Genomic DNA, 26,681 nt, shown 5'->3' on the forward strand with positions numbered 1-26,681 from the left:
TCTTCTTTTTGTTTTACTGCGGCTGACATCCAGCTTAACGGCGCACTAGCGCCACCTTCTGTGCTGGAATGTGGATCCAAAAAACGCTTACCATCATAGCCTATACCCCATTAAAAAGCTCTATAAAAATATACAGCTTATCTTATATTCCAAAAACCAAAGCAAAAACAAAAAAAACACATTTTTTATGAGTCTACATACCAGAACGAGGTGTGGATGTACAAATACAGGAGGACCTGACCTGAACAGCATCATGCAAAAACTGCTTCTGTCCTTCTACGGCATAGAGAGCATACTGACTTACTGCATGTGTGTGCTTTGCCAGCAGCAGTGTTGTAATGCTGCAACTCATTACACACACGTAATGGCCTACAATCACAGCCAGCCTTAAACCTATTTGAACATTTATTATCTTTATAGAAATACACAGGGTTTTTTTTCGCACACACTGACACATTAGACTCAAATGTATAAACTGGCATAGGTCAAACCGGTCTTTATCTCAAGGAAAAACTAGAAAAGGGCATTTCCTGAAGAAAATGCAAGTTTGATTGCTGCAGCTGAAGCATTGCTTTGAATGCTGATGTGAAGGATTGCTCTGAATTGCTGGAGAATCAGAGCAATTCAGAGCTTTGTATGCCTCTGTGTGTCAGCCTGTCACCATGGTAACAGCAGAGGAGACCTCAAAAACCACTCCAACTTTGAGAGCCTGGCGTGTGGAAACGATTCGGAATTAGAAAATTCTGAATACAAGCAGCATCTAATGAGCGTTTCAAGACTAAAAAGGAGTCTGTAGCGTGAAATTTGTATGCTAAAAATGACACCGAAATTGCTTAATATTTGAAAAATTATCATTTTGGGAAAAAAAAACTTGAAGTTGACCCGGAATGTCCTCTGTCCAAGAGTTTGATTGCTGCAAGCAAAAAAATTAATAAAAAACAGTTACTGATGTGTAAGACCTGTATTCAATGTGTGAAAATCTAATATAGCCATGGTTTTTGTATTTTTACCTCAGTAAACAGGGTCCTGATCTCATATTTTTACATTATTTAGTCTGTCACTTTTGATTTTTTATTCAGGTCAGGCCTTGCCTTTAAATCTTACCACTGGATTATAGAAAATTGTACCTTACCAAACATGCATTTCTGTATGCATTGAGGAGCAAACTCATGTCTGTGTTTCTCCAGCAGAGGTCAGTGCACCTGTTTTATAGTGTGAGAGTCAGCTGAGTAATAAAGACCCTGTAGTGTGTTTTTGCCTTGCAGCCAGTGTCTAAGTAAGACCTTGTAGTTTGAGAGTGGTGGTTTAGAAGTTTTTGACCTATAAATTCATACACAGTTACATGCAAGTAGAGATCAATTCTAAGGGATTATGCAGAAACACTGAAGTCAGGAACTTCCCATTCTGTTCACCTGATTAGCAAGTCAGTCACTGTGAAATCAGCCTGTCCAGTTAGGATCGGACTGTGAATCAGTTTCAGCTGCTGTTGTGCAAATGGAACAGACAACAGGTGGAAATGAGAGGCAGTTATCAGGACAGCCCTATAAAGGAGAGGTTCTGCAGGTGCTGACCACAGACCATTTCTCTGCTCTCATCCTTTCTGCCTGATGTTTGATCACTTTTGCATTACAAAAACATTTTCGCATTAAAATTTGTTAATTTTGATTTACATGATCATTTTTGTTATTTTGTTCTCAACGTATTTCACTATGTAATGAATGAAGAAGTGGATCAGGAATATTTCATTCATTGATCTAGGAGGTGTTATTTTAGTGTTCCCTCTTTTTTTTTAAGCATATGGGCCACACCCCACATTTCTGCCCCAGGGCCTTTATCACACGTATACTCAAATGTAATATACGTGAGATACAGGATGATCATCCGTCATCACTATTGTTTGCCCTCACATACCTGTACACAGCAGAGAGGTCAGACTGTTATTTTGAAAGAGAACTACTGTGAAACAAAGAATGAAAGAAGAATAGACAGAAAAACTTCTGTCCACTGGGGCCAATAAACCAGATGCAGATCGATGGACTTAGAAAACTAGTCTTTATTTTAAATGATTTTCCTGCCAACCCGTGGCTGCAGGCTGAGAACCAAGACAACGAACTGCAGCCTGTCATTCTGCCAGTGAGTAGCAGCAACAGAGCCGTACAGTAATTCACACATCGGTATGTATAATTATTCAAAACCAAACACACACGGGGCATAAACACACACAGTGCAATATTCACATATTTTCCTATGTACTCATTTATATACAGTCCCACACTAATAGCTAGTGTTTCCTCGTTTTGTCACTTTTCTTCTTCTCCTGGTATTCAAGGATCTTCTTGTGAAATATTCCTGCAGGACGAAGGACAGACCACAATGTGAATTTAATGTGTATAGCATATTAATTGGATTTTCCGATTTTTGTCAGTATCCAAAATGATGCTAATGTCCCCTCTGTTTTGGCTAATTGATGATACCAGTAGATGTGTATACTGTGTATGTAGTACTTCATCACTTTTCCTGTAGTGTGTATGTTATTTACATATTATGCTGTCTTGATTTGTCTCTGAACATGGCCACTGCTGAGCAGTCGTGAGCAAACAGCACCTGGTTTTTAAAACTGTACGTACAGCAGACATACTGTATCTGTCCATCTTTTTCATGCACCGACAGTATGTATTAGTCAGTGTTAACGCATCTGCAAATAATCTGATTGGCCAAGCCTGACATTTTAAGGTTACTATCTATCGCATGGGTTTTTGTTGCATGCTGCCACAAACAGGCCATTTTGTGGGTCTGAAGTGGGTTAAACAATAATGCGTTCCAGTTCTTTTACTACACATTTGGTCCAGCAGATGGAGACACAGAGATTCTTCCTGTCCTGTCTAACCAGGCAGTTAATTTGCTTCCTCCAAACAAGATATAAGATATAAGACATTAACCACCTTTAACTAAACTATATTCTCTAATCAGGTGTACTGTAAAGTATAGATTTGAGAGTTTTCTAACCAGTTAGGTTTTGTGTATGTGTGTGTGTGTGTGGTCCCAGCGCTGACCTTGCTGTGGTCCAGGCTGCTGCTGCTCCACCTCCTGGATGAACAGGTCAAACATCTGCGTCTGGATGAACTTCTTGACAAAATGTCGAGTGGCTTTTGACTCGATGGCCTTATAGAAGTTTCTTTTTTCAAACACCCCTTGCCCTCCGGCGTGGCTGCGTTTCACATATGAGGCGTAGTGTCCCACTGTTCTCACAAAGAAATGCAGGAAAGCCTCTGACACTACCCGGTTTAGCTCCTCCACCGCTGAAACAAAGGACACACACGCACAATGATGGAACAGCTTTTGTTTGTATTCCAATAAGACACACCTGTATTTGATTTACTCACTTGAAGCTTTTTTTCTGTTACTTAGTGACTCTATTATTTCACTTTGCAGCTTTGGGGGCAGAATGGAGTCTTCATCACCAATCTGGAAAGACAGATTTATTAACTTACTGTTGTTGCTGTATTTGAAAATAGTGAGTAAAGGCCAGCCCTTACAGAAACAATGAAGGTCTTCTTTTTATCCTCAGACAAGTCCACCACCAGCAGCTGTGTGACACAAACACAATTTTATATACAGGGAGTTTTTCACTGCTCTTGTCCTTTTCCATGATACTAACATCACTTTGGTCAGTAACCAGGTCCAGCAGGCGCTTCTGGACTCCCAGCAGATAGGGGGTGGGGGCCATCACTACATCAATGAGGATTTCTGGAACGATGGAGATGAAGGTGTGCTGCCAGGTGAAGGGGTAAAGAAGGGCTGCTACTGCATGAATGACTTGAGATAATGTTCTGTAGGAAGACATTAGAAATAACTAGAAAAGCATTTCCTAAAGAAAATGTGAGTTTGGTTGCTGCAGCTGAAGCATTGCTTTGAAGGCTGATGTGAACAATTGCTCTGAATTGCTTGAGAATCTGAATCTGAATTGAACAACACAATCAAGCCGGCTCTTCTAGGTGAGAAACTAACAGCAATGCAGGTAGGTCCTCCCATGTGTCATGGGGATTGTGGACCACTGTCTAACTGATAGACCACAGTATGTGCGTCTGCAGCAAGCGGCAACCTTCGGGGCTCAAAGTTGAAGCCCATGTGGAAGTGTCAAAACTTGTAATTCACGCTGCAACCACTGGGGGCTGGCTCCAAAAGCGAGTAATTTCCCATAGACTCCCATGTTAAAATGGCCGACTTCACAGCAGAAAAGAACATGTTTACAGCCTGGTACAAAAAAATCGATGTGGTCTCAGATGATAGGTTTTCTTCTAGTGTCAATTGTACGGGGGGTGAATTTTTTTACAACTCACTCGTTTCAATTGTATTCAGACTTAAAATTACGCATAATTATGGGCGTTGCCGCTTGAGTGACAGACAGTTGACGTATCACAGCGTGAGTTTCCTGCTTCCACGATCGCCCGCCCCCCTAAACCCCGCTCGTGCTCCCCCTCTTTGTCCATATTCGGAGTTTTAATTGACGTGACGCTGCCAACATGGCGGCGGTCATCACGCCCCGGAACCTCCCACTGAGACTCAAAACGGCTCTTCAGAAACAAACGGGTGACGTCACGGAAGCTCTGTCCATAGTTTTTACTGTCAATGGTCTGCAGCAGTGTTTGTCTGACACAGTGGTCAGCTGCACTGGGGCCCTACAAGGGACAGTCCTCCCTCCCTTCCTCTTCACGCTCTACACCACTGACTTCAGCTACCAGACAGTCATGTCTCTGTCATAGCTGGACATATTAGCAAAGGTGGAGAGTCTGATTACAGGACTGTGGTGGACAGCTTTGTCACATGGTGTGAGCAGAACCACCTGCTGCTCAATGTGGCAAAGACAAAGGAGCTGGTTGTGGACCTGAGGAGGACCAAGATGTGTGTCGGGCCCCTTGAATAAATATGATTACATGTGAGTATCCCTCCATGACAAATCTGTGCCCAAGTGTGTGATATATACCCCAGGTCATCCGCGATGAAAATGATTCGTCTCTCCAGGACGGCTGCTGCAAACACCAGCAACACCTCATTATCTGTCAGGCAGCCGAAGAGAGTGGCGAAGTCGACATGTTCCAGCCAGGAATCCAGCGGCCTGGTCAGCCTGATGATCTATCAGAGTCATCACTGTCAAAAGTACGTCAACAGTTGCACCAGCACCTCATTATTATTCTGAATGGCCTGGCACTAAAGCCTTATGTATCTGTGCAGGTACGTTTTTTTTAGACTTTTATGATTTTCTGCCACCTTTGGAACTGCGCCTGTATTACCATCTACCGTCTTTGGATGGCAGAACCATGTGATTGCCCTCGCTTCACCCTGAGGGTCTGTCACAGTGACTAGTACAGACAATGGCCAGTGTCAGTAAAAACTTGAGCTGATGGTAAGCTGTTGAAACATGGTATGTGGCCTGATGAAAGAAGTGTTGGGTTTCTGCTCTGTGGTACTGGTTAGATAACACAGGACAGGTTCAGACACAGCTCCACACAAACACACCCACCTGGACGATATCATAAAAAGTCACTATGCTCCTGTCAGGGCAGGAATATCATTCTTCCAGTTTGCGTTTAAAGATGAAAACCTTTGCAGTGACTGAACTGACTTTTTAGCTGTGTCTCAATTGAGAGCCTGTATTCTTTGAAGGCCGCATTTGAGGACAGATTACGTTACTGCAACTCGACAAGGCTGTCCCATTTTGAAGGCTCATTCAAATACCGTTGCCAAATATGTCCTGTCGTGTGTGTGGAATACTGGTGCTACATACAACACACTGTTTACACACTTATGGAGGTAGTTCTAATCACTATGGAGAATGACATCCAATCTTCAAAAGTAAAAGTCCTTTCAGGGTGATTAAAGAGCCAGTTGGGTTAAATCTTTTTGTGAGCCCCATCAGTTCTTATTGTTTGAAAGAAGGTAAGAAAGAAATGCAATCAGAAGCTTGAAACAGGAAGTAGGTCTGTAAATAATGATTAATGTTTACAGCAAACAGAGTGACCTGCTGGAGTCAGGAGTGCTCATGTTCATTTGGCCAAATAACGTCAGAACATAGTCATAACTTGATGTCAACAGATGTCCCTCTGTTCTTATGGTCTTTTAAATATGATTGGATGTAACTATGACACTAACAGCAGACTGCATGTATGTGTTAAACCTTAGTAAACCTAGGCTGTTGATGAGACTTTAAAGCTAAGAAGAGAAAGCACTTTTGGTATCTGTATCATTAAACGTAAAGTGCTGTTGTTATGAGCAGGATTAGGGGTTTTGCACTGACCTCGGTGCCTGACTCAGGAATGAAACTCTTAATCTCCACTGTGTGTCCCGGAGCTGGGAACGAAGCCTCTCTCAGCTTCTGCATGAATGGGTAGATCATGGCCATGGAGATCTGCCGCCGCTTTTCCACCTGGTCAAATATCTGCACACATGGAAGAACGCAGTCATGATACAGCTGCACGAAAAGTCAGCAGTTCATTCACGATCGTAATGTACGCTAACAGCCACGCTAACAGCCAAGCTAACAGCCTTACGTCAGATCTACTATAACTAAAAACAATGAAAGCCAAACAAGCTCAAATCAAACACATTAGAAACGGTTCAAAACACTCTGTTTTTTAGACGAGGATAAAAGACCTAGTTGTAGTATCAACCTTCTGCCTGAGCTGCTGCTGTCAGTGTTGCCCAGTAACTCAAACTATGGCCTGTTTAGAGCAGAACCCAGGATTTTGTTTATTTAGTTAACCCTCTGAACACAAAGCAGGTTGTGGGTGTTTTTCACTTCTGTCTTTTCATCTAGTATATAAGGCCCTGCCCCTCTATGGAAACAGCACAATCACTGTTACAATCAAAGTTTTAAACATGTGGCTTTCCGGTATAACACAGTAAGAAATACACAAATTAAAAATGATCATAATTAATTCTACAAAAATGTAAACACGCTGAAATCTGTATGTGCAACTTTTTACAAATAGTGGGAAACATGAAAGTGCCACATGAAATATATATATTTATAATATAAGTGTTTATAAAAAGGGTTCCGTCACTCGATACATCGACTATATTTCACCCACACACCCATGGTATGTTACTGCTGTTGGAAGGAGTAAATCGTTTACTCAACTATTTAGATCCATTGTGGGAATTTTGACCAAATGTGAACTTTTATGTAGCCAAAATGTCATTCTTTTATTTAGTGTATTTACAAGTGTGATGTATTATGCCTCTATTATTGCAATAAAGGTTACTAAATCAAACGAGAACAGACACAATGAGTCTGACAATCGTGCATCAGCACTTTGATCCTGCTGACGTTCAAGCTGGACTTACTGCAGGTGACTCACTTCACTAATCAAACAGAACACCACCTGACACAGGCGGGGCTCCTTTAGTAATCAGCGGGCGAGATGCCCTTGGCATATTTATCCTCTCCTAAAAAGCCACAACACAAACAGAGCAGCTTGAGTGTGAAAGCTGTTTAACAGACACAGTGGAAACATAAGAGCTAAGAGTCAGAAGTCAGTTTGTTATTTTCAAAGAGTCAAGAGTGACTTTCTCAACATGAAATCATGGATTCATTGAAGGTTTCTAAGAAGGCAGTGCATTTATGGACCTAAATACTCCACCTGATGGAATATTTGAAAACTTGTGTACAAGCTAATAAAAGTTAAATCACATGGAGAAATAAGAATAAACTTTAAGTCACCTTGGAGAAGAGGCCAAAACATGCTAACGTGCTGATGATACAGTAGGCCTCAGGTGGCCGAGCTCCTTTCCCTCCTGGCTGAGAAATGAAGAGTGAGAGCACATGATATTTAACACCAAAAACCAAAACCAATTTCCAAATGACAACACAACAACAGGTTTGCTTACTGACCAGTAACCTTCTGCAGTATCCATTTCTTCTGCTGCCATCAATCTCCGTCAGAACAAAGGAGAAGGTCTCACTAGGAAAAGACCCAGAAAACTGAAGACAGGGACTTGTATACACTGAACAACAACTACTTATTGAGCTCTAGCAGGATGAGGAACACTGACTGCTGTATTGTACCTGTGGTATTCTGTTAGAGGAGCCCAGTTGATACCCTCTGGGAAACAAAAAAGAGTGATGGCCTTTAGTGTCTTCTCTTCCTCCTCCTTCTGAAATTTCGCCATCCCATCTCTCTGAAAGTACACACAATCTGTATAACGTACTGTTATAGCAATAATTCTACCATATTATAGTGAGAGGTTCCAATGTCATAATCTATAGCTCCTCTTTGAGAGTACCCTAGATGTGGTCAGACAATAACCTAGTCTAATAATTGTGAAAGCCCTCCTTAATAACCAATAGTCAGAATGACAAAACACAGCTTTTGAGTACAGTTATATTCCATGTCAGACTGGATCATTGTCACGCTGACTTTTCACAAATCACTTATGTATTCTGGTAACATCATATTAGCAAATACACAAACTAATAAAAACTATTTTTTGTGTTTTTGCTCTTAGCTGTGTATCACCCTCCCACCCTGACACGTGGAGCTAATTTTGATTAGATTTGATTCGAGTGGCCTATCAGCTGTTTGACCACATAGTCTGTGTTTCTGCTTCAGCATCCCGACCGCAGTCAGAGACCACAGAGCAATGATGCTCATGGTTAACCCCCGTCACACAACAACAGAACTTCAGTGCAGACCCAGAGCACTCGTTCTTCCTTGCAGGGCCGCAGTTTTACTGTTTTACCCAAGCGGCAACCTTCGGGGCTCAAAGTTGAAGCCCATGCGGAAGTGTCAAAACTTGTAATTCACGCCGCAACAGCTGGGGGCTGGCTCCAGAAGCGAGTCATTTCCCATAGACTCCCATGTTAAAATGGCCGACTTCACAGCAGAAAAAAACATGTTTACAGCCTGGTACAAAAAACCACTCTGGTCTCAGATGATAGGTTTTCTTCTAGTGTCAATTGTAGGGGGGGTGAATTTTTTTGCAACTCACTCGTTTCAATTTTATTCGGATTTAAAATTACGCCTAATTATGGGCGTTGCCGCTTGAGTGACAGACAGTTGGCGTATCACAACGTGAGTTTCCTGCTTCCACGATCGCCCGCCCCCCTAAACCCCGCTCGTGCTCCCCCTTTTTGTCCATATTTGGAGTTTTGGCGGACGTGATGCTGCCAACATGGCGGCGGTCATCAACGTCCTGGAACCTCCCACCGAGCCTCAGAACGGCTCTTCAGAAACAAACGGGTGACGTCACGGAAGCTCTGTCCATAGTTTTTACTGTCAATGGTTTTACCCCGTACCTTAGATTTAAAACAACTCGCCACTAACAGGCACGCGACCTCTCTCTCGGCCTCGTACACACAGTCGTGCACACTCATGCATGCTCAGCCCCCCTCCCAGGTACACACACACACTTACTGCCCAGTCTATTAAAGGAGAAATGCCACTCTTATAACATCTGTTTCATTAAGATAGCCTATATGCAATTTGTTTTGTTTTTTCTAGTGTACAGTAATGGATGAGAAAAAGCAATTCTTCTACTGTAACAGATCATATCATCTGTAGTTAGATTTTAACAGTTAACCCAAGGCTTGACGTTAAGCCTTTTCAGCCACTTGTCCTTCTGGAAAGTGGTTAATTTGTTTTTACTTCCCTAAGAGCCAAATTTGCTTCTCTCTATGGCAGAGAGAGAGAAAGAGTTACTAGGTTGGGCAATTGAGTTTAGTGAGGAATGCAAATACACACACAGAAAACAGAAACATGGCAGTAAGAATATCAGCATCAGACTGACCTTGGGAAACTGGTAGGTGATCTGAGGCTCGTAGCTGTTGCCATCCTTGGTCTTTTTGAGGCTGACCACCACCAGATACTCAAAGAAGTACTGACCACTGGCATAACGTTGCTGCCTGGGATTTTCATTCACTGCCAGGCTAGAAGGCCCTGGAGGCTCTGGCTCTTTGACTTCCACACAGAGAAACACAGGTACATTAGTCAAAGTCAAAGTCAGCTTTATTGTCAAAACTGCTATATGTGCTGGACATACAGAGGATCGAGACTGCGTTACTCTCAACTCCACTACATATAACTAAGAACGTAAGTTCAAGAATAAATATAAGGTGTAAAACAATTACCTACAATGAGGTACACAAAATACAAGGCACAAAAATGAAGGCACAGTGCAGTGAGAGTGCAAAGAATGTTAATAGTGCAATAGTGCATTACACAGGGTTACCACCTCATTTGATCTTTTCACCACAATTTCACAATATTGATTTTTCCTAGTGTATAATGCCAAATTATGAACTGAGAGGTGGAGGTGAGAGGTGCCCGACAGCTAAAGTTCTATTTTGGATTTTACAGGGAGCCAGTGAAGAGAAGCTAAAATGGGAGAAATCTCTTAAGCTAATTTTCTCCAGTACTCCTGCTGCAGGATGTGTGTATGTATTTACATACTGTAGATTTGTTGTTCATTTAATTCTAAAAAGTATACAAAACAGTTATATGTTTCAGGTAAATACATTCATTATAATTAATATTTGGCAACTGATAAAAGTATTTAATTTTGATACTGAAGAAGCTGATAATTCTGTTATAAGGAGTGTTTTCTGTATATCTTAATGACATTTTCGCACTTTCACTGTGTGGCTTAGAAACCACTGAGAAAACACAGTGACATGCAACCACAAGGAGTATTTAACTTTGATGCTGAAGAAACATATATTTTTTTTTCTCTATTCTGTGTATTATAATGACATTTCCGCATAATGAACATCAGTGGTTTCCAAGGCTGCAACAACAGCCTGCGTGACACGCATCTACAGCTAACCAACATCCTGTTTTTTGTAGATCACTACTACATAGTTTTACCTTCCACCTCAGGCAGTTCAGGTTGAAAACCTCTGCTCTTAAAATGGTCAATCAGTAGTTTCTGTGCTTGTGAAAGTAGGTAAAAGGAGGAAAATGAGAAATGTTACTTACTGGTACTGTCTCTTTTGCCTCTGCGAAAAGAAGACCACATGGCACTAAACCTCTTGAGGGCCCCTTGTCGTCCATCATCTTCACCTGATGGCAAAGCACCTGTTGGGGAAACCAAATCAGCGTCTGCTCAGAACCAAAACCACACATTTCCTCTACCAGTTGCTATGGCAAGCTGGGCCTTGTTATACGGCTGAGACTGCAGTATTGCCTATTGTGTTTACATGCAGATTTTTTCACATAATAATGTCACTAGCATAATGTATGATTTTCGCTACTATTTTGAGACTCATAACACAACGTCATACGTTTTAGCCCCTACATACACATGGCAAAAAGAAAGATGCATGTGTTGCATATGGACTCGACAGGAATGAGTTTTAAACCATTGTGAACTTAATGAACTTGTTATCTTGACTTGTTGCTATGTTGCAACTATTTTTTGTCAATACATTTCCTAATCTCTGAGTAACAGAATTGGCAGTATATTCCATGTTAGAATTCACTCACTATCCCTGTGCAGAATTAGGTGTACTTGTATTATTACTGGTGTGTTATTATTATACCACTGTTACAAATGTAAGACAGATGCTCTGTTCATCTGAGAAGTGTTTAAACCACACACGCAGGTAACCATCTGCAATGAGCAGTTTCAGGAGCTTTGAAACCTAGCAAGTAGCTAGTGAAGCTAGATGTAGTCAGCATGTATACCATTTGTAAGTGGCAATAGTTCTTTACAAAAGGAGGGATGTTGACAATGATATTTTCCCTACAGTGCATAGTAGATCAAACATGGAGACATTGACATCCAAAAACCAGCAAAAATACTGTATACAATTGTGGGCAATTTAACAAGAAGGAGTAGAGAACAACTGAAGTTCCATCCATGGAAGGCCAAATTAAACATGCCCTAACTTTAAGCTTTAAACTTTGACAAACAAAAACCTAGGCTAGGCATGTTCGGTACACATGTCATCGTTCGGGGCATGTGTTTTGCTCGGTTCCGAACTGCGCATCAAGTAATGCAGGGAGACCTTTTTCCCCACTGGCACGGAGCTGAATGTTGGAAACTTGGCGAATCTCTCACTAAATCTGGTGACTTGTCAAATCAAAGCAACTAGCAACAAATCTAGCAACTTTCTCTGGTGACTTTTGGAGACGTGAAAACATGTATTATTCTGCAGCTAGTGTCCTCAACGAGAAGAGGGTTCAGCCGCGAGATCCTTCCCCGCCTCAAAGCACTCACAGGCGGTCAGTCTCACAGGAGCTTCACGCAGCAGTCTCAGCTGCAGTCAGAGCAGATAAGAGACCCACACCACTCTGCGTCCAATCATCTGCAAAGCTGCCGCTGGTCCCATCACTGCTTACAGGGCAGGATGTACATAGCATATTATAATAGCAAAATTAAAAAGAAAAAAATGGGGGTAGTTCAAACACGTTCAATTATGCAAATTTCCCTATTGTTGCATCGCTACATCATAGACACAAAGAAGTTGTTTGTGTGTTTACATGAGTGGGGCATGTAGAAACCAGGTTGAGAGAAAGAAGTCATGCAAAAGTTGTTCTTCCAAATACCTTTTTTTAAGCGTGTCAAAGAGCGTTTCAGAAAAGGATGCAAAAAGGTCACTGTGTGGGTGACAATCTATCGCTGCTTTTCTAGTGACTGTAAACAAATACCCAAATATCTCTAGAGCAATCCTGTGTATGAGTTTAAGTGCAGGGACAAATACAGAGGCCTGTGTATAAGTGGAAATCAAGCACTTAACAGACATGTGTCCCAACAGAGGCTAGCACACTTTACAGACAGGACGCAGTTTTACACATCAGCAACAAAAGAACAGAATACAAGAGAAATACTTTATTCATCCCAAGCTGGGAAATTTTGCTAAAAGAGACACAGCTCTCAGGATCAGGAGGTCCTGGGGGGAGTACAGAGGTAGTTTAAAGGGTGTGATAAGTGATGATGTGACTAGAAGAGCATGATGCAATTCAAACTGAATTTTGCGACGTGTGGCTGTTGATGATCATAACAAGAACTATCTATGCAGAGTGCCAGTTACAACGTAACAAACAGTTAAATAAAGAAATCCTCCCAGTTGCCTAACAACAAAGTTTTTGCAACACAGGTCTTCCCTATTAATCCACTGCAACACTAACAGTCCGCTGAATCATTTGTTTACTTCACACACCAAGGAAAGAATTTTCATACTTGTGCTGCATTCAGGCCATGGGGGGAAAAACCAGACTTGTACAGGAAACTGCTCTTACCAGCAACTACTCAAAATACAGAATTCTCATCACGTTTAGAACTATAGTGTACTATACAAACATGCTTGAGCAAATCATTTACAGAGATCAACTCTACAAGGAAGAAGGATGCCAATTGTAGAACTAACAGTGAGTCAACAATTCCAGTTCCATCTAAAGCTAAATCTTGGAGTTTTACAGGAGTAAACTGATATAAGTATACCACGATAACCGCTTCCGCCCCACATTCACAGTGCACAGACACACACACATTATTGTAAATGACATGCTTGTGACACGGATTATTAAATGTGTGGAGCAAATAAGCAGTACAGGACCACTGACACGATTATTAAAGCTATAAAAGCCACCAAATGAGCAGTTTCTAAATATGGCTTAGACACTACCGTTAAGTGATTGAAGCCCAGGACTGTGTTTGCCTTGAGGAATGTGTTTTTGCTTTATTTATTGTCAAGCCTTTTACTTTTGATTTCAGTTACTGTGCCTTCCTTTGCCGACACAATGCTTTGTCATTGCTGGACTTTTATTTTTATCTGTTAAGGGAAATCCTTACTTTTACTTTGTAACACTGTTTTCACTGCAGCTGTAGTTCTAGTGTCTCAGTGGCTATAAAACGCCTGGTGTATCATTGATAAACCTATGCAAAGACTGCATTTATTTGCCAACTAGTTAATATTCAATCAAAATAGTTCAAAGACAACAGCCTCAATGGGCAGATTATTGTTTTACTTTATGCACATTTTGGAGGACAGGTGGAGCAATAGACTGTATTTTAGAAACACAGGACAGGAATAGCCTAAAGAAGAGGTGGCGCAATAGACTGGAAGGGTTGTACAACACAAAACAAAACACCTTTTTTCATATATCTACAAGGGTTAATTTGCAACAGTTACCAAAGTGGAGGTGAAGGGTAAAATTAGTTGACGAAAATGACCAAATTTGACTACTACTTTCAGGAGTAAACTATAAAGATATTGATACATAAGCTAGTACATGCAAAACACGTCATCTGTCAGGGGCTAGATTATGAAAAATTGACATTATTTATTAACTTTCAAAAGACTATTTCACAAACATGTTAGTAACTCTACCCAGCTCCTACATCCAGTGTCGACATGCTGAGAGTATTGCAAGCACCCTAGAGGTGAAGCACCTTAAACTATGTGATGACATCATATCTTTGTGTCTATTCTCACTATTCAGATCAGCAAAGCCAACATGTACAGCAATATCACATCTGTGACAGGGCAATGATAGCAGCAGTTATAAAACCATACAAGTGCAGTTATTTGGTAAAGTGACACAACATACTGCTGAGTGACTATATAAGAGACCTACAGAGATCAGGCCAGTGTTGGCAAATGTAATAGAGCTGCATCCATCAAAATTAACTGCCAACTGTGGAAAGAGCTCTTTTCACCTGCATCCTACACCATAATGTATACTTACTGGTTTGTTGTTGTCACTACAATGTTTGGTCTGATGTCAAGCACCTACTCAGCAACACTGCAGACACATTACACTCAGTTTTAGACAGCATTGCTTCACTGAAGAAGAAAACTAAATCAGAAGAGGCTAGCTCAGTGGTACAACTTAAATATCCGATCGCAGCTTGTTCTCAACACATGGTCTGGGCATTTTTCTATTTTATAATGTATATATCTTTTTCTTAACTTATCCCTTGCTGTCTGTATGCCGTTGCAAAAATGCAATTTCCCCATTGTGGGACTAATAAAGGTTTCTTAATCTTAATCTTAATCTTAATCTTTCTCACTTGGATGGCTCTTTCTGCCGTTGTTCAGCAGCAAAACATGTTCAAAACTTGTGCATTGCACACACAGCAAGCTGCAATGGGAGTTTCTCATGAAGTATTTTCTTGAACTTTATTCTTGTTCTGCCACCTCGGGGACATGAACAAATTTCTCTGTTCTTGTGGAGTATGGAACAAGCTTAACAGTGTAGCAGGGCTTACCAAGGGTCACAGCTCTTTTGAACCTTGTATTCCTGCAGCTCTTAGTAGTGAAGACTTCATGAGCTTCTTTACAAATAAAATCACTAATATTAGAGAAAAAAAATCAACCACGATCTCCCGGCGACCGCCGAGGATACACCGCTACTTCTAGAAACAGATCCTAATCTAACTCTGGACTGCTTCGTGCTCATAGACCTCACCCAGCTGACCACCAGCATCAGTAAATCTAAAGCATCTACATGTCTTTTAGACCCCATCCCCTCTCGGCTCCTCAAGGATGTTACTCCTCTGATAGGAGACTCCATATTAGGCCAGATCAACCTGTCTCTGGCAACAGGATATGTACCACAGGCTTTTAAAATTGCTGTGATCATTCCTATACTTAAAAAACCTTCACTGGACCCAGACATCTTAGGAAACTATAAACTGATCCCCAACCTTTATTTCAAAGGTACTTGAAAGAGTGGTTGTAGGTCAGCTAAATGACCACCTGCATAGGAACAGTCTGTTTGAAGTGTTCCAGTCTGGATTCAGAGCCCACCACAGGTTAATTACAGGGTTCCACAGGGCTCAGTGCTCGGACCGATCCTATTCACCCTCTACATGCTCTTCTAGGGAAAAATCATTCAGAAGCACAGCATAAACTTTCATTGTTATGCTGATGATACCCAGCTGTATTTATCCATGAAGCCCGATCAAACAATATCTGACTACAGGCATGTCTTAAGGACATAAAGCATTGGATGAGCTCCAACTATTTACTATTAATAACCCTATTAAACCTACAGGAGCGCCGGCGATCCACACAGTCGAACTGGAGGCCAAATTAATGTCTATTCTCTCTCTGGATTGGACATTACTTTGACCTCCAGTTTGACTGTGTGGGACCTCAGAGTTATCTTTGACCAAGACATGTCGTTTGTCTCTCATATTAAACAGGTCTCTAAGACCGCCTTCTTTCACCTCTGTAATATTGCAAAGATCAGGAGCATCCTCTCTTAGAACTGAAAAACTCCTCCATGCTTTTGTCACTTCTAGACTGGACTACTGCAGCTCTCTATTGTCAGGATGTCCACATTACTCCATCAACAGTCTGCAGCTGATCCAGAACGCAGCAGCTAGAGTTCTGACAGGAAGCAGCCAAAGGGATCATATCTCTCCTGTTCTAGCGTCTCTTCACTGGCTCCCAGTGGGCTCAAGAATACACTTCAAGATCCTTCTTCTAACCTACAAGGCTCTACATGGTCTAGCTCCATTATATCTGCAGGACCTGATAGTACCATATGTTCCTAAAAGAACACTCCCATCTCAGAGTGCAGGTTTACTTGTAGTACCTCGAATTCAAAAACGTAGAATGGGAGGACGAGCCTTTAGCTTGGATTCAGGAGGCAAAAACCGTCTCCACCTTTAAGACCAGACTTAAAACCTTTCTGTTTAGTAGCGTACACTTAAACATAGTGTGTAGGGCTGATAGGTATAGATCCAGTCAGTTGTTGACATGGCCTCAGCCACAGGTATAACAGGTGTCATAGGGCCCATAAATTCTTTACTTTTAGCATAGCTGTGCTGCTACAGGCCTACACTGCTGGGGGGCACAAACATGATCCACTGAGCAGTCCTCTGTCCCCTCAAATCCCCCTCTCACCATCCTACCTCTATTCTCATTAGTCTGTTTCATAATAGTGATTTATGTCATAAACTGTTTGCTGTCTTTCTTGTAGTTTTGTGCCCCTCTCTCTCTCTCTCTCTCTGCAGGTCTCTCTGCCTCCAGATCTGCATGCTGTCCTGCAGTCCGGCCCCTGATCGTTCCACTGCTTATTGACTACACCCATCTCTGTTGTTCATCCTTGTATAAATTTCTATTACTATTTATTAACTGACGATATATAAATATATATATATCCACTATAATATAAACTGTTTTATCTTGCTCAACAACATCAACAACCCGTCATGTTTGTTCTCTGTAATGTTTGACGTTTGCTGCATGTTTGCTCATCTCTCTCTGTCTCCTTCATCCTCTCTGTCCTGTCTCCCTCTTCTTCTCCTCCTCTACCCGGCCGACTGTCAGCAGCAAGGTTCTCCTTCTGAGTCAGGTCCTGTTCAAGGTTTCTTCCTGTTAAAAGGGAGATTTTTCTTGCCACTGTTGCTCTTAATGGGGTTCAGGCCCTGGGTCTCTGTAAAGTATTGTAAATACAATTTCACATCTCAAATGTGCTATATAAATAAAACTGAATTGAATTGAATCATATCATGTACTGAAGTATGTCCATGTTTCACTTTCAGTCTGGCTAAACTCCCCAGTTCCTGACAACAACCTTTAGTCTACTGAGGACAGTTTTAGTAGCAGGACAAGGTGTTTGCATTGTGTCAATAGAAATGGCGCTCCTCCACTCTGTGGTTTTTACAGTTGCACAACTTTGCACTCAACCAGCTACACAAAAGCAACACACACACACACAAAAATTGAGTATTTTAGGTCATATTTCGGGTGTCCTCGTTACACCAGAGTAGGTTTTACTGCTGCTGCTACAACTGCTTTAAAGCTAAGATGTGGGTGTAAATAACAGTCCCTGTAACAGCCCGAGGTCCTGAGGCTTCTGAACATGTTACAACACCACGCTGTCAAATCTCAGAGCAAAGGAAAAGTGCCTCAGTTCTCTTTATATGCTCTTGTTCAGTCCTGCAAACCATGAATTCCACATCCACATCCACATTTGAATCATATTTCGCTTCTACATTCTGTTTCATCATCACCTCCTCTGCTCTGGATTACAAAGTCAACTATAGTTGAAATCTGGCAGGTGACGGCTGCTCTGTAAGGCTTTCAGTTACACTACTCACACACTTGCTCACTTCGATTATCCGCTTGCTATTTCGCCGTACATCCACGGCAAACATACACAATCAAGTTAACTAGCACAAGGAGACCTAAGTAAAGTGCACAGTACCGATACCGGGCTACATAAAGTAGAAACAACCTAATCGGGACTAATGAAAGTTGCGTCAGGTACCAGGCGATAAACAAAACACCGTTCAACACATAATAATGACTTAACGAACTTTAAATTAGCTTCTCGGTTAGCTGGACCACTTCGCACAGACTCAGCCGCTCACATCCCTGATACATTATGAAGAGCTTCTGCTGTACTTACTCCATCTGCTATGTAACTTCAGTTCGGGTCCTTTTCTCCTCCTCGTTACCGCCTCGCTCATTGCTGCTAACACGCACGCCGACAAGCTGCCGTCCTCTCAGCGGGTTTCGTGTGTAAACTCAGGTAAAGCACGGCAGCGCTTCACTGACTCCATCCCCGCACACACGCGGCGTCCTGACTGCGCCGCGCCGTGTTCCGCTCCGCTCCGCAGAGAGCGTGCCCGGGCCGTGCTGCGTTCAAGTCACCTGCGAAAGTCGACACGTCTGTTCGACGAACACTGTTTATACACATTGTATGTACTTATACTGCATATTAAGACTTTATATGCAATGTGTAAGTTTAAACTGGAGAATCTATTTTTTCTGCCAAAAGCTAATAAGGTAATAATAACTTAAAAACAACCGGCAGGGGCGGATATACATGGGGGCAAGGGGAACTTAGCGGGCCCCATTTAAAGAGTACGCTGTTCATGCAGTGCAGAAACACACAATGTCAAAAACTACAGTAGTAGAAGAAGAAGAAAATCATAATATTGACACATGAAAACAAAAGTACAGAGAGTAAAGAGGACTGGGAAGACAGAAATCCCTTTTCCTGGTTTATGTAGGCTAAAAACTGATGGCACTAACACTGATCCCATGTACACCAATTAAACTACCATCATCCAAACTTTGTAAAATTAAAGTTAAACTCAAACCTTTTTTGAGTTTAACTTGTTTAAATTGCAGGTTACCATTTACCTAAAGTACAATATTGTGCACCGGTAAATAAAAAAGCAGGCCATCACATAAAGGTTTTGATTTTGATTCCTGGATATGCTCTTTGTGTAACACAAGCTCACAGTATTTTCAATGAAAAAAAAAAAATATATTTTTAATGTATGTTTTTAAAGAGGAAGTTGCTAACAATGAGGCAAAAACATCATCAAGGCTTGTACTAAATTAAACTATTCACACAGTTAAGGCTATATTTAGCATCATAAAAGCGAGCTAGCTAAGATATTTTTGAAATTTATATTGATACATATGAACAAGATATATTTGATCATGGGGTGACAGAATTATGGTACACTTGATGTGAGATGATGCTTTCTTATTATTTCTTGAAATCATCAGGACAATATGTTAGCCTGATATGATGATACGATATGATGAGGAGAAACTGTGACTTTTTCATTCAATGTTTGTGTGCAGTCTATCTATAGGTCTGTGTATAGTACTTTTAATGTCTTACACTAGCATTTTTAACTATATGCCAGTCTCTTTAACCTCTTGTTACCCAGAAGTTTTTTTCCAGTTTCACTAGGATGCTCACAACAGTCCTGGCTTTGCACACTCAGCACTCTTCTCTGACTCGGTTAACATCCTGACACAGCATTAGGGTTTCTTAGTAACTCAGTGCAAATATGACTTATCTGAGAAAACAAGCAGGCCGTGACTCAGACTCTTTGAGAAAGTGCAGATCAGAATGCCTTTTACTTTCCTAGAAACCTGTTACATGTCAGGCAGTTGATTCAGACACCTTTATTCCATTTTAACAAGACAAGGTTGAAATTTCTGGATCTATTTTTAAACAGAGAGTATACTGTGAGCTTTCAGATGCGGCAAAATGGGACTTAGCCAAAGGTCATAAGTATGTATGCATTTGTTTATTACTTTGTAACCTCAGTGGCTCTACAAATGACTACAATGTTTTTTCACACTGCTGCCTGTACAATTAGAAGTCCTGCTGTGCACTCCTAATACATAGGGTCATGCCTGTACAAGTGCAACATACAAAGGCAGAGACATTGTTTCTGCACACACACACACACACACACACACACACACACACACACACACACACACAATCCTTTCAAGGCTGTGATCACCCTGCAGTGTGTTCATTTTTTCCCACCACACTTCACTTCTAGCCAATTTTTTATTAAATGCTTCCACATAGCACTCAGCAAAGAGCTTTCCCTCATTATAGAGGGCATCCGTGATTGTTTTCTAGACAGTTGTCATGTTAACCGTCTTTACTATGGTTATAATTCTCTTCACTGAACTATACATGGTATTTATACTGTTTATTACAGTATAAATATTATTACTGTTTTAATTAGCATTTAATCACACTCAAAATAATACATTAAAGGGCTTTTGTTTTGTTTTGGTTTTTTTTTCACATTTTTGAGCTGTGGGTTATAAGTATTGAAGTTACATTAAATAGAAATAGATAATAGGTGTGAGGCGTTCCTGGCATGTGCCATTGTGAGGAGAACCCCGGGGAAGACCTAGGACACAATAGAGAGACTATGTCTCTCAGCTGGCCTGGGAGTGCTTCAGAATTCCCCTAGAAGAGCTGGATGAAGTGTTGGAAGAGAGAGAAATCTGGGCATCCCTGCTTAGACTCCTTCTGCTGCTTTCCTGATATTCTAACGTTTGGGGTTTGTTTTTTGTATTTTATTGTTATTTATTTATTTTATTGCATGTGTATATGTCAGGCCAGATGGGTGGTCTGGAGGGGGATCCAGGGATGACATATATCCAGTATGCAGATGTGATGTTTATCTAATCTGATTAAGTCAGCTTGTCAAAAGTTTGACAGCAGTTTGTCTTATATACCACTGTCTGTTAAAAAGTACCAGGTTGTACCTCTGCACCGGTTAGCCTTCAGCTGCTTGCCACACAGATAATGAAGCAGCTGATCATCAGTGGCTGCAATCAGGGCTTCAGGCCCTTACAGTTTGTGCTACTTCTACATACCTGTCTTCTTCACCTGGTCCTGACCACTGTGCATCTGGAAGGTGCTACCATCATCTAGAACTGACTCTAGGGATAAAAATGAAACAGATGCAGAGGTGTAGAGAGTTTGTGTATGAACTATGTTCTAATACAAATCCACAAAATAAGTCTACCAAACATCATCTTTCCACTGCTGACAGGTATTAAAGGTGGACTCCTTACCTTTTCTTGATGTCTCTCGGACTGATGAAAAAGACCGCAACCCTCTTCTGCGTGGAAATCCAGCCTCTTCATGACTGTGGGACCTTTCTGCAGAAAGAGTTATAACAAAATTTACATAATAACATTTATAATATCAAACAAATTGACTGTATGTCCCATGGCCTTACTTTTGACACGAAAAGATGAAAAGCTAAAACTCCTCCTTGAGTTTGGAGACAGTTGCCGGTCCATATTCTGAGAAAAAAGGGAACAAAAACTTATATAACCAAGAAATATGTATATATCTAGTAAAACATCCTCCAGAGCAGCACCTTAAAAATGGATTTCATTGGAATTATTGTCAAAGAAGGGCTTCCGTTACCTTTTCACAGCCTAGGAGGTGATTTGTAAGAACATATCATCAGCAATTTCCTGTGGTAATGATAACTCTCGAATTGATGTAAAGTGTCAGTGTGGGCTCTAAATCAGCAGCTTCATAGCAGCTAGCTCAGACTTTAGGCTATGATTTTGGTTTATTAACTGACAAATAAGTTAGTGAGGATCAGCCAACAACCCAGATGAGTCTGACAGCAAGAGGTGACATTTAGCAGAGTTGTAAACTTTCATCTGTTTAGATGATCACTATTTTTCAAAAACTAGCAGGATGGTGCTGTGAGAGGGGGGTTCAACACATAACCACCTACATTACATGAGTGGCCTCTTGTGGTTATGTGAATAAATGCATGCTGGCAAGTCCATGGGAGCATAGATTAGATAGTACACAAGGATGAAGCTGAAGTGATGTCACCTGTGGGCAGTGGTGGAGGAAGTACTGAAGCTTGGTACTTAAGTAAAAGTACAAATACCCAGCAAAATGTAAAAGTAGAAATGCTACGTCAACAATCCTACTTAAGTAAAAGTCTTAAGTACTTTTAAATGTACTTAAAGTGTTAAAGCGAAACTGCCTAACTAATTGGTTGCTATCGGATTTTCAGTCCAGAAGCAGCTATGGACAGGTCTGTGAGTCATGAGGCAGGCTGTGGGCATCAAGTGAACAGAGAGGCTACTGATAAAAAACAGGCATTCACCATTTTTACTGTGTCAGTGTTCCTGCTGTAGATTCATGTTAATCAGACATTAATGGATGGATCTGTGTTAGCAGACAGCAGCTAACTGAGCCAGAGCACCGGCCTTAATAATGTGCCTTAATCATATTAAGGCACATTATAGAAACACAGCTGGCAGCGTGACACCACCTCCATGTCTGACCTCACATCAGTCCAGCACAGCTGTATGAACACAACTGTATTCATAAAAGTTGTCTTGTAACTACAAACATTTTAAAATTTGTAGTGGAGTAGAACGTACAGATAATAGCTGCAAAATGTAATGGAGTAAAAGTATAAAGTATGCACTTTATTTTTACTTAAGTAAAGTATAAATACATACAAATTTACTTAAGTACAGTAACAAAGTACAAATACTTAGTTACATTCCACCACTGCCTGTAGGAATCTTCATGCTCAGACCATCACCATTTTGGCAGTGTTAGAAAAAGAGTCACAAAAACCGGTTTTGGTCTTTATTTTACATTTTAAACTGGCTATTTTAATATGAGAGTCTATGGGGATTGACATGTTGATGTAGATTCTCATTTTCTTTCAATGGGTTGAAGCTCGAGTCAACTGGACTTTGGATTGACTCTTTTGAAACCAGCCCCTAGAGGCTGTGTGGTAAACTGCAATTTCAAACCCTTATGCAGTCAGTAAGAGTGCTTTGAGGGTTTTGTGAAAGTGTGGAGGTATAACACAAACCAGTGTTCTCAACCCTGAACAAGTATTTCTGATGCAACACCAAAAAGTAAACAGACAAAACAAAGCAGCAGCCATGCAGCTGATGAGCTGGTTTCTTTTAGGCAATAGCTGTTGGTTTACCACACCGTGTTTCAGCATGATCATACCCAGTTACAGCACACCTACGAAGCAGTACAAACCATACAAGTATACAAGCAGAAGTTGCAAACTTTACCATGGTTTATTATTTTCTGGAACAGGTAGAAGTGGTGTTGAATAAATCAAGAAAGCAATTGTGAAGGAAATCAGGCAAGGAGCTCCACCCACACACTGTACCACACTATGGCTATGGCTAACACCTCTACTAGCAGAGAATCTAGAGTGCACTAGCTAGGACTGCCAGCATGGGGTGCAGCACAATCACAAGTCCCTTGTACACAGACTTAATGTTGCAATAGGTCATCAAAGTGCCCTTTCTTACCAAAGGAAATAATGGTAGTCCTTAAAGTACTCTGCTGTGGCAGAGCTATCTGCTGATATGCTGGTGGAATATGCACTTTGATGTGGAATAAAACCAGAATGTATCATGCCTGTGTCATGATAGTTTAGTGGTTGTGCAATGTGCGAACACTGCCCTTATCAGTCATGTCAAAGACCAGATGCTGTCAGGCCACTTTAGTGACTACGCCTGTGAACAGACATACAAACATCTGGTTTGCACACAGCCACACACACACTCACCAGTTTATGACAGCATTGTTTGTATCAGTTTATCTGCTTAGTTTGCATAAAGTAACCACACAGCATTCATTGATGCTAATCTACAGAACCTCCTCCCTGCAAATGTTTTTTCATTAGAATTCTTTTTTGTGAAACTTGTAGTTTATCATTGGAGTAACAAGGCTGAAATAACAAACAGGATAAAGTGGAAACTACCAGTTGTGACTGACTTGGCCAGTGAAGAATCTCCCAGTTCTTTGCTGTGAGAAACTCTACTGTCCCTGTATGTTTTAAGTCATTGTCCATCTTTAACTGCAGTATCCAGTATGTTTTGTTGCATTTATCTGAATCTGAGCAGAGAGTGTAGATCTATTCACTCTAGAATCCATCCTGTTGCTTCTATAAGCAGTCACATCATCAATAAATAGCAGTGACACTGTTCCACTGGCAGACATACATGTCCATGTCATAACCCTGTCTCCACCATGTCTGACTGGAGAAGTGCTGCTTTGGATCATCAGCTGTTCCTTTACTTATATCTGTCAGCATTCATCATCTTTTGCTGTTGCTGAGCTTGTCAGTTCATTCCTTCCTTTTTAGAATGTTCCAGACTGTTGTATTGGTCTCTCTCCATGTTTTTGTGTCTCTCTGATGGTTTGTTTTGTTGTTTCAGTCTAATGACGGCCTCTTTCACTTACATAGACACATCTACTAAACACACATGTATGTATCACTCAGAACCACCTGCAGGAGTCTGGTCTGTTTGATTAGTCATGGAGTAATGAGGGGACAGGACACGCCTGGACATGTAGCTGCTTGTCACACATCTGTACCATTATATACAGTAAGATCCATCTGAAATGTGTGTGTATGAAACTTATTATAATTTCTCAATGGTTAATGCTACACTTTGTGGTATGACACTCACATGCCCAGTATGACATTGTCTGTGGCTATATGTGTGTATATTCCATACAGCTCTGATGCAGCATGTTAAATATTATACCCCAGCATTATGTTTTTTCTGGTATTTGTACCACATTGACTTTTCTGTGGGATTAGTGAACAATGGCTTTGGCATCTGTTTGGTATTAACCCTCCATATTTTTTTTCCATAATTATGGGTACAGAGTGGTTCCTAGAGATTATTTAGTTGGGTAGGTGTATAGACCTCGTCACTGTGACAAGGTGCCGAACTGTGATTGCCGCGTCACGTATTTCTGAATGATGAGGAAGTTTGTGCTTTTCTTGGAATGCAGAGGTTAATATAAATAAACTCAGCAAATTCAAAATCCTTCCCCCATAGAAATGCATGATCCTTGTAGGTTTATCAAGAGTGGTTTTGAAATTCTGTAAAGCTGTGTAAAGCTCTGTCTGTGTCCAAGCGATTGTTATTAGCTTCTATTAAATGTTAGCGATAGTTAATAAAGCTTTAATGACTAACCACATTTCATGTGAACAGTGAACTGGAAGCACATAAAATGAGGCTTGAGCAGCCACTCTGACACCATTGTTGCACTTTGCAACACAGCAATGTAGATAGTTGTCAACACAAACACCACTGATACTGTAACCAAACATGGCTGTACTCTGATGGTATGATGTAAACATAAAGACTTTGTGCTGTGATCGGGTGTGGAGGATGTTTCAAAGTTAAGAAGTAGCATTGTGTGTTAACATTTCATGAATACATGTAAAAAAGGAACCTTCTTCCCATTTGAGCATAAAAAGGGCTCTGCCTTAGTAACCACAGGAAGTAAAAGTGAAGATCAAAGTTCTGTAATCCTCCTGTCATGTGATTCACAGGAAATGTTATATTTGCATTGTTCTGTGCCAGCTTTCCTACAGACTGCTTCAGAGCACTGAGCTCTAAGCTCAAATGTCATTCTTCTTGTTCAGAGTGGCAGGTGAATCACAGATGAGCTTATTCAAATAAGAGGTGTAACGCTGAACTCCACACACAGTGAGCTTAAGGAAAGAGCGCTCTCACTCACCCTTGTTGGGATGTCTTGTCCGTTTGTCTCCACTTGAGCTGAAGTGTATCTACCCACAGGATCCAGTGCTAATGTATCTTTTCCATACGTCTTATTGTATTTCCATTGTTTTTCCTCCTGTAATCAGGAGTTTAAAGCTGCCACGGCATATGCTGCTGCTTCACAGTAGTAAAACAAGTGTATGAGGAAGTGCAGCTGCTGAAATGTGCAGTTGACGGACTTCAGTCACAGGCTAGGATTTCCTCTTTCAGTATTGAACCAAAGTACAGAGACACATGGGTGCGTGTGTGTGTGTGTGTGTGCATGTGTGCATGTGTGTGTCCAGTATTATCAAACCGGCTCATCAGCTTTTAAAACAAGTTCTTCCATGTAGTATTTGGAATTGAATAAGGATGTTGTTTTATAATACAGCAGTAGTTACACAGAGGCTGCTAGTTGAATTTACATATATTAGTGTTTCACATATCATGTTCCCAGCTAAAGACAAACAAAGGACATTCAAAGACACTTTAAAACAGCAGTGATTGTAAGTGTTTTTGTCAGACACTCATATGAGTGATGTCTGATTAGCTCAAATGCATTTTATTTGATGTTAATCTGAATATAATCTGGAATATACTCAGTCCTTCTTATGTCTAGTCAATGGCTTCATAGCAGCTAGTCTCTAGCTCTGACTTGAAGCTATGATTTTAGTGCATAGATTGACAAATACTATAAAATCAATAGTCCATCAGAGGATATGACCAAATCTTATGTGTGTGTAGATACTTTAGTAGACTCTAGTGGATGATTCATGATAATCAGTAACATGTCTGTCATGTGGGGGTATTGGAACAGTGAGGCCGATTCCTTTATTTTTGCTATAGACTGAAAACATTTGGG

The 26,681-nt window shown here is 41.0% G+C and overlaps 1 protein-coding gene across 4 annotated transcripts; it reads right to left on the reverse strand.

The window, feature by feature from the left end:
• Positions 1 to 2,250: 2,250 nt before the first annotated feature.
• Positions 2,251 to 26,010, reverse strand: dennd2da (DENN/MADD domain containing 2Da). Of its 4 annotated transcripts, none has more exons than XM_028409344.1 (16): positions 25,800 to 26,010; positions 21,481 to 21,547; positions 21,314 to 21,400; positions 21,113 to 21,178; positions 10,974 to 11,072; positions 9,787 to 9,959; positions 8,066 to 8,178; positions 7,892 to 7,961; positions 7,721 to 7,798; positions 6,296 to 6,436; positions 4,985 to 5,133; positions 3,659 to 3,830; positions 3,537 to 3,587; positions 3,384 to 3,465; positions 3,054 to 3,299; positions 2,251 to 2,349 (listed from the first exon to the last, which is right to left on the reverse strand). In XM_028409344.1, the coding sequence occupies exons 2-16, from the start codon at positions 21,542 to 21,544 to the stop codon at positions 2,282 to 2,284; spliced, it is 1,659 nt and encodes a 552-aa protein (XP_028265145.1). In that variant the 5' UTR covers positions 21,545 to 21,547; positions 25,800 to 26,010; the 3' UTR covers positions 2,251 to 2,281. The 4 variants fall into 4 exon arrangements, with proteins under 4 accessions (XP_028265145.1, XP_028265146.1, XP_028265147.1 ...); XM_028409345.1 differs by having other exon boundaries at positions 9,787 to 9,956; positions 25,800 to 26,008; XM_028409346.1 differs by lacking the exons at positions 21,113 to 21,178; positions 21,314 to 21,400; positions 21,481 to 21,547; positions 25,800 to 26,010 and adding an exon at positions 18,366 to 18,628.
• Positions 26,011 to 26,681: the final 671 nt, after the last annotated feature.

The sequence above is a fragment of the Parambassis ranga genome, chromosome 7, assembly GCF_900634625.1.
Source record: "Parambassis ranga chromosome 7, fParRan2.1, whole genome shotgun sequence".
NCBI classification, from domain to species: Eukaryota; Metazoa; Chordata; class Actinopteri; family Ambassidae; genus Parambassis; species Parambassis ranga.

Bases quoted from the DNA above. Each gene is read 5' to 3' on its own strand.
- dennd2da (XM_028409344.1), bottom strand. From the start codon at position 21,544: ATGGACCGGCAACTGTCTCCAAACTCAAGGAGGAGTTTTAGCTTTTCA. The intron at 7,962-8,065 runs GTACAATACAGC...GTCTTTTCCTAG, and splicing joins CCTCTAACAGAATACCACAG to TGAGACCTTCTCCTTTGTTC. The intron at 3,466-3,536 runs GTAAGGGCTGGC...CTGTCTTTCCAG, and splicing joins AGAAGACCTTCATTGTTTCT to ATTGGTGATGAAGACTCCAT.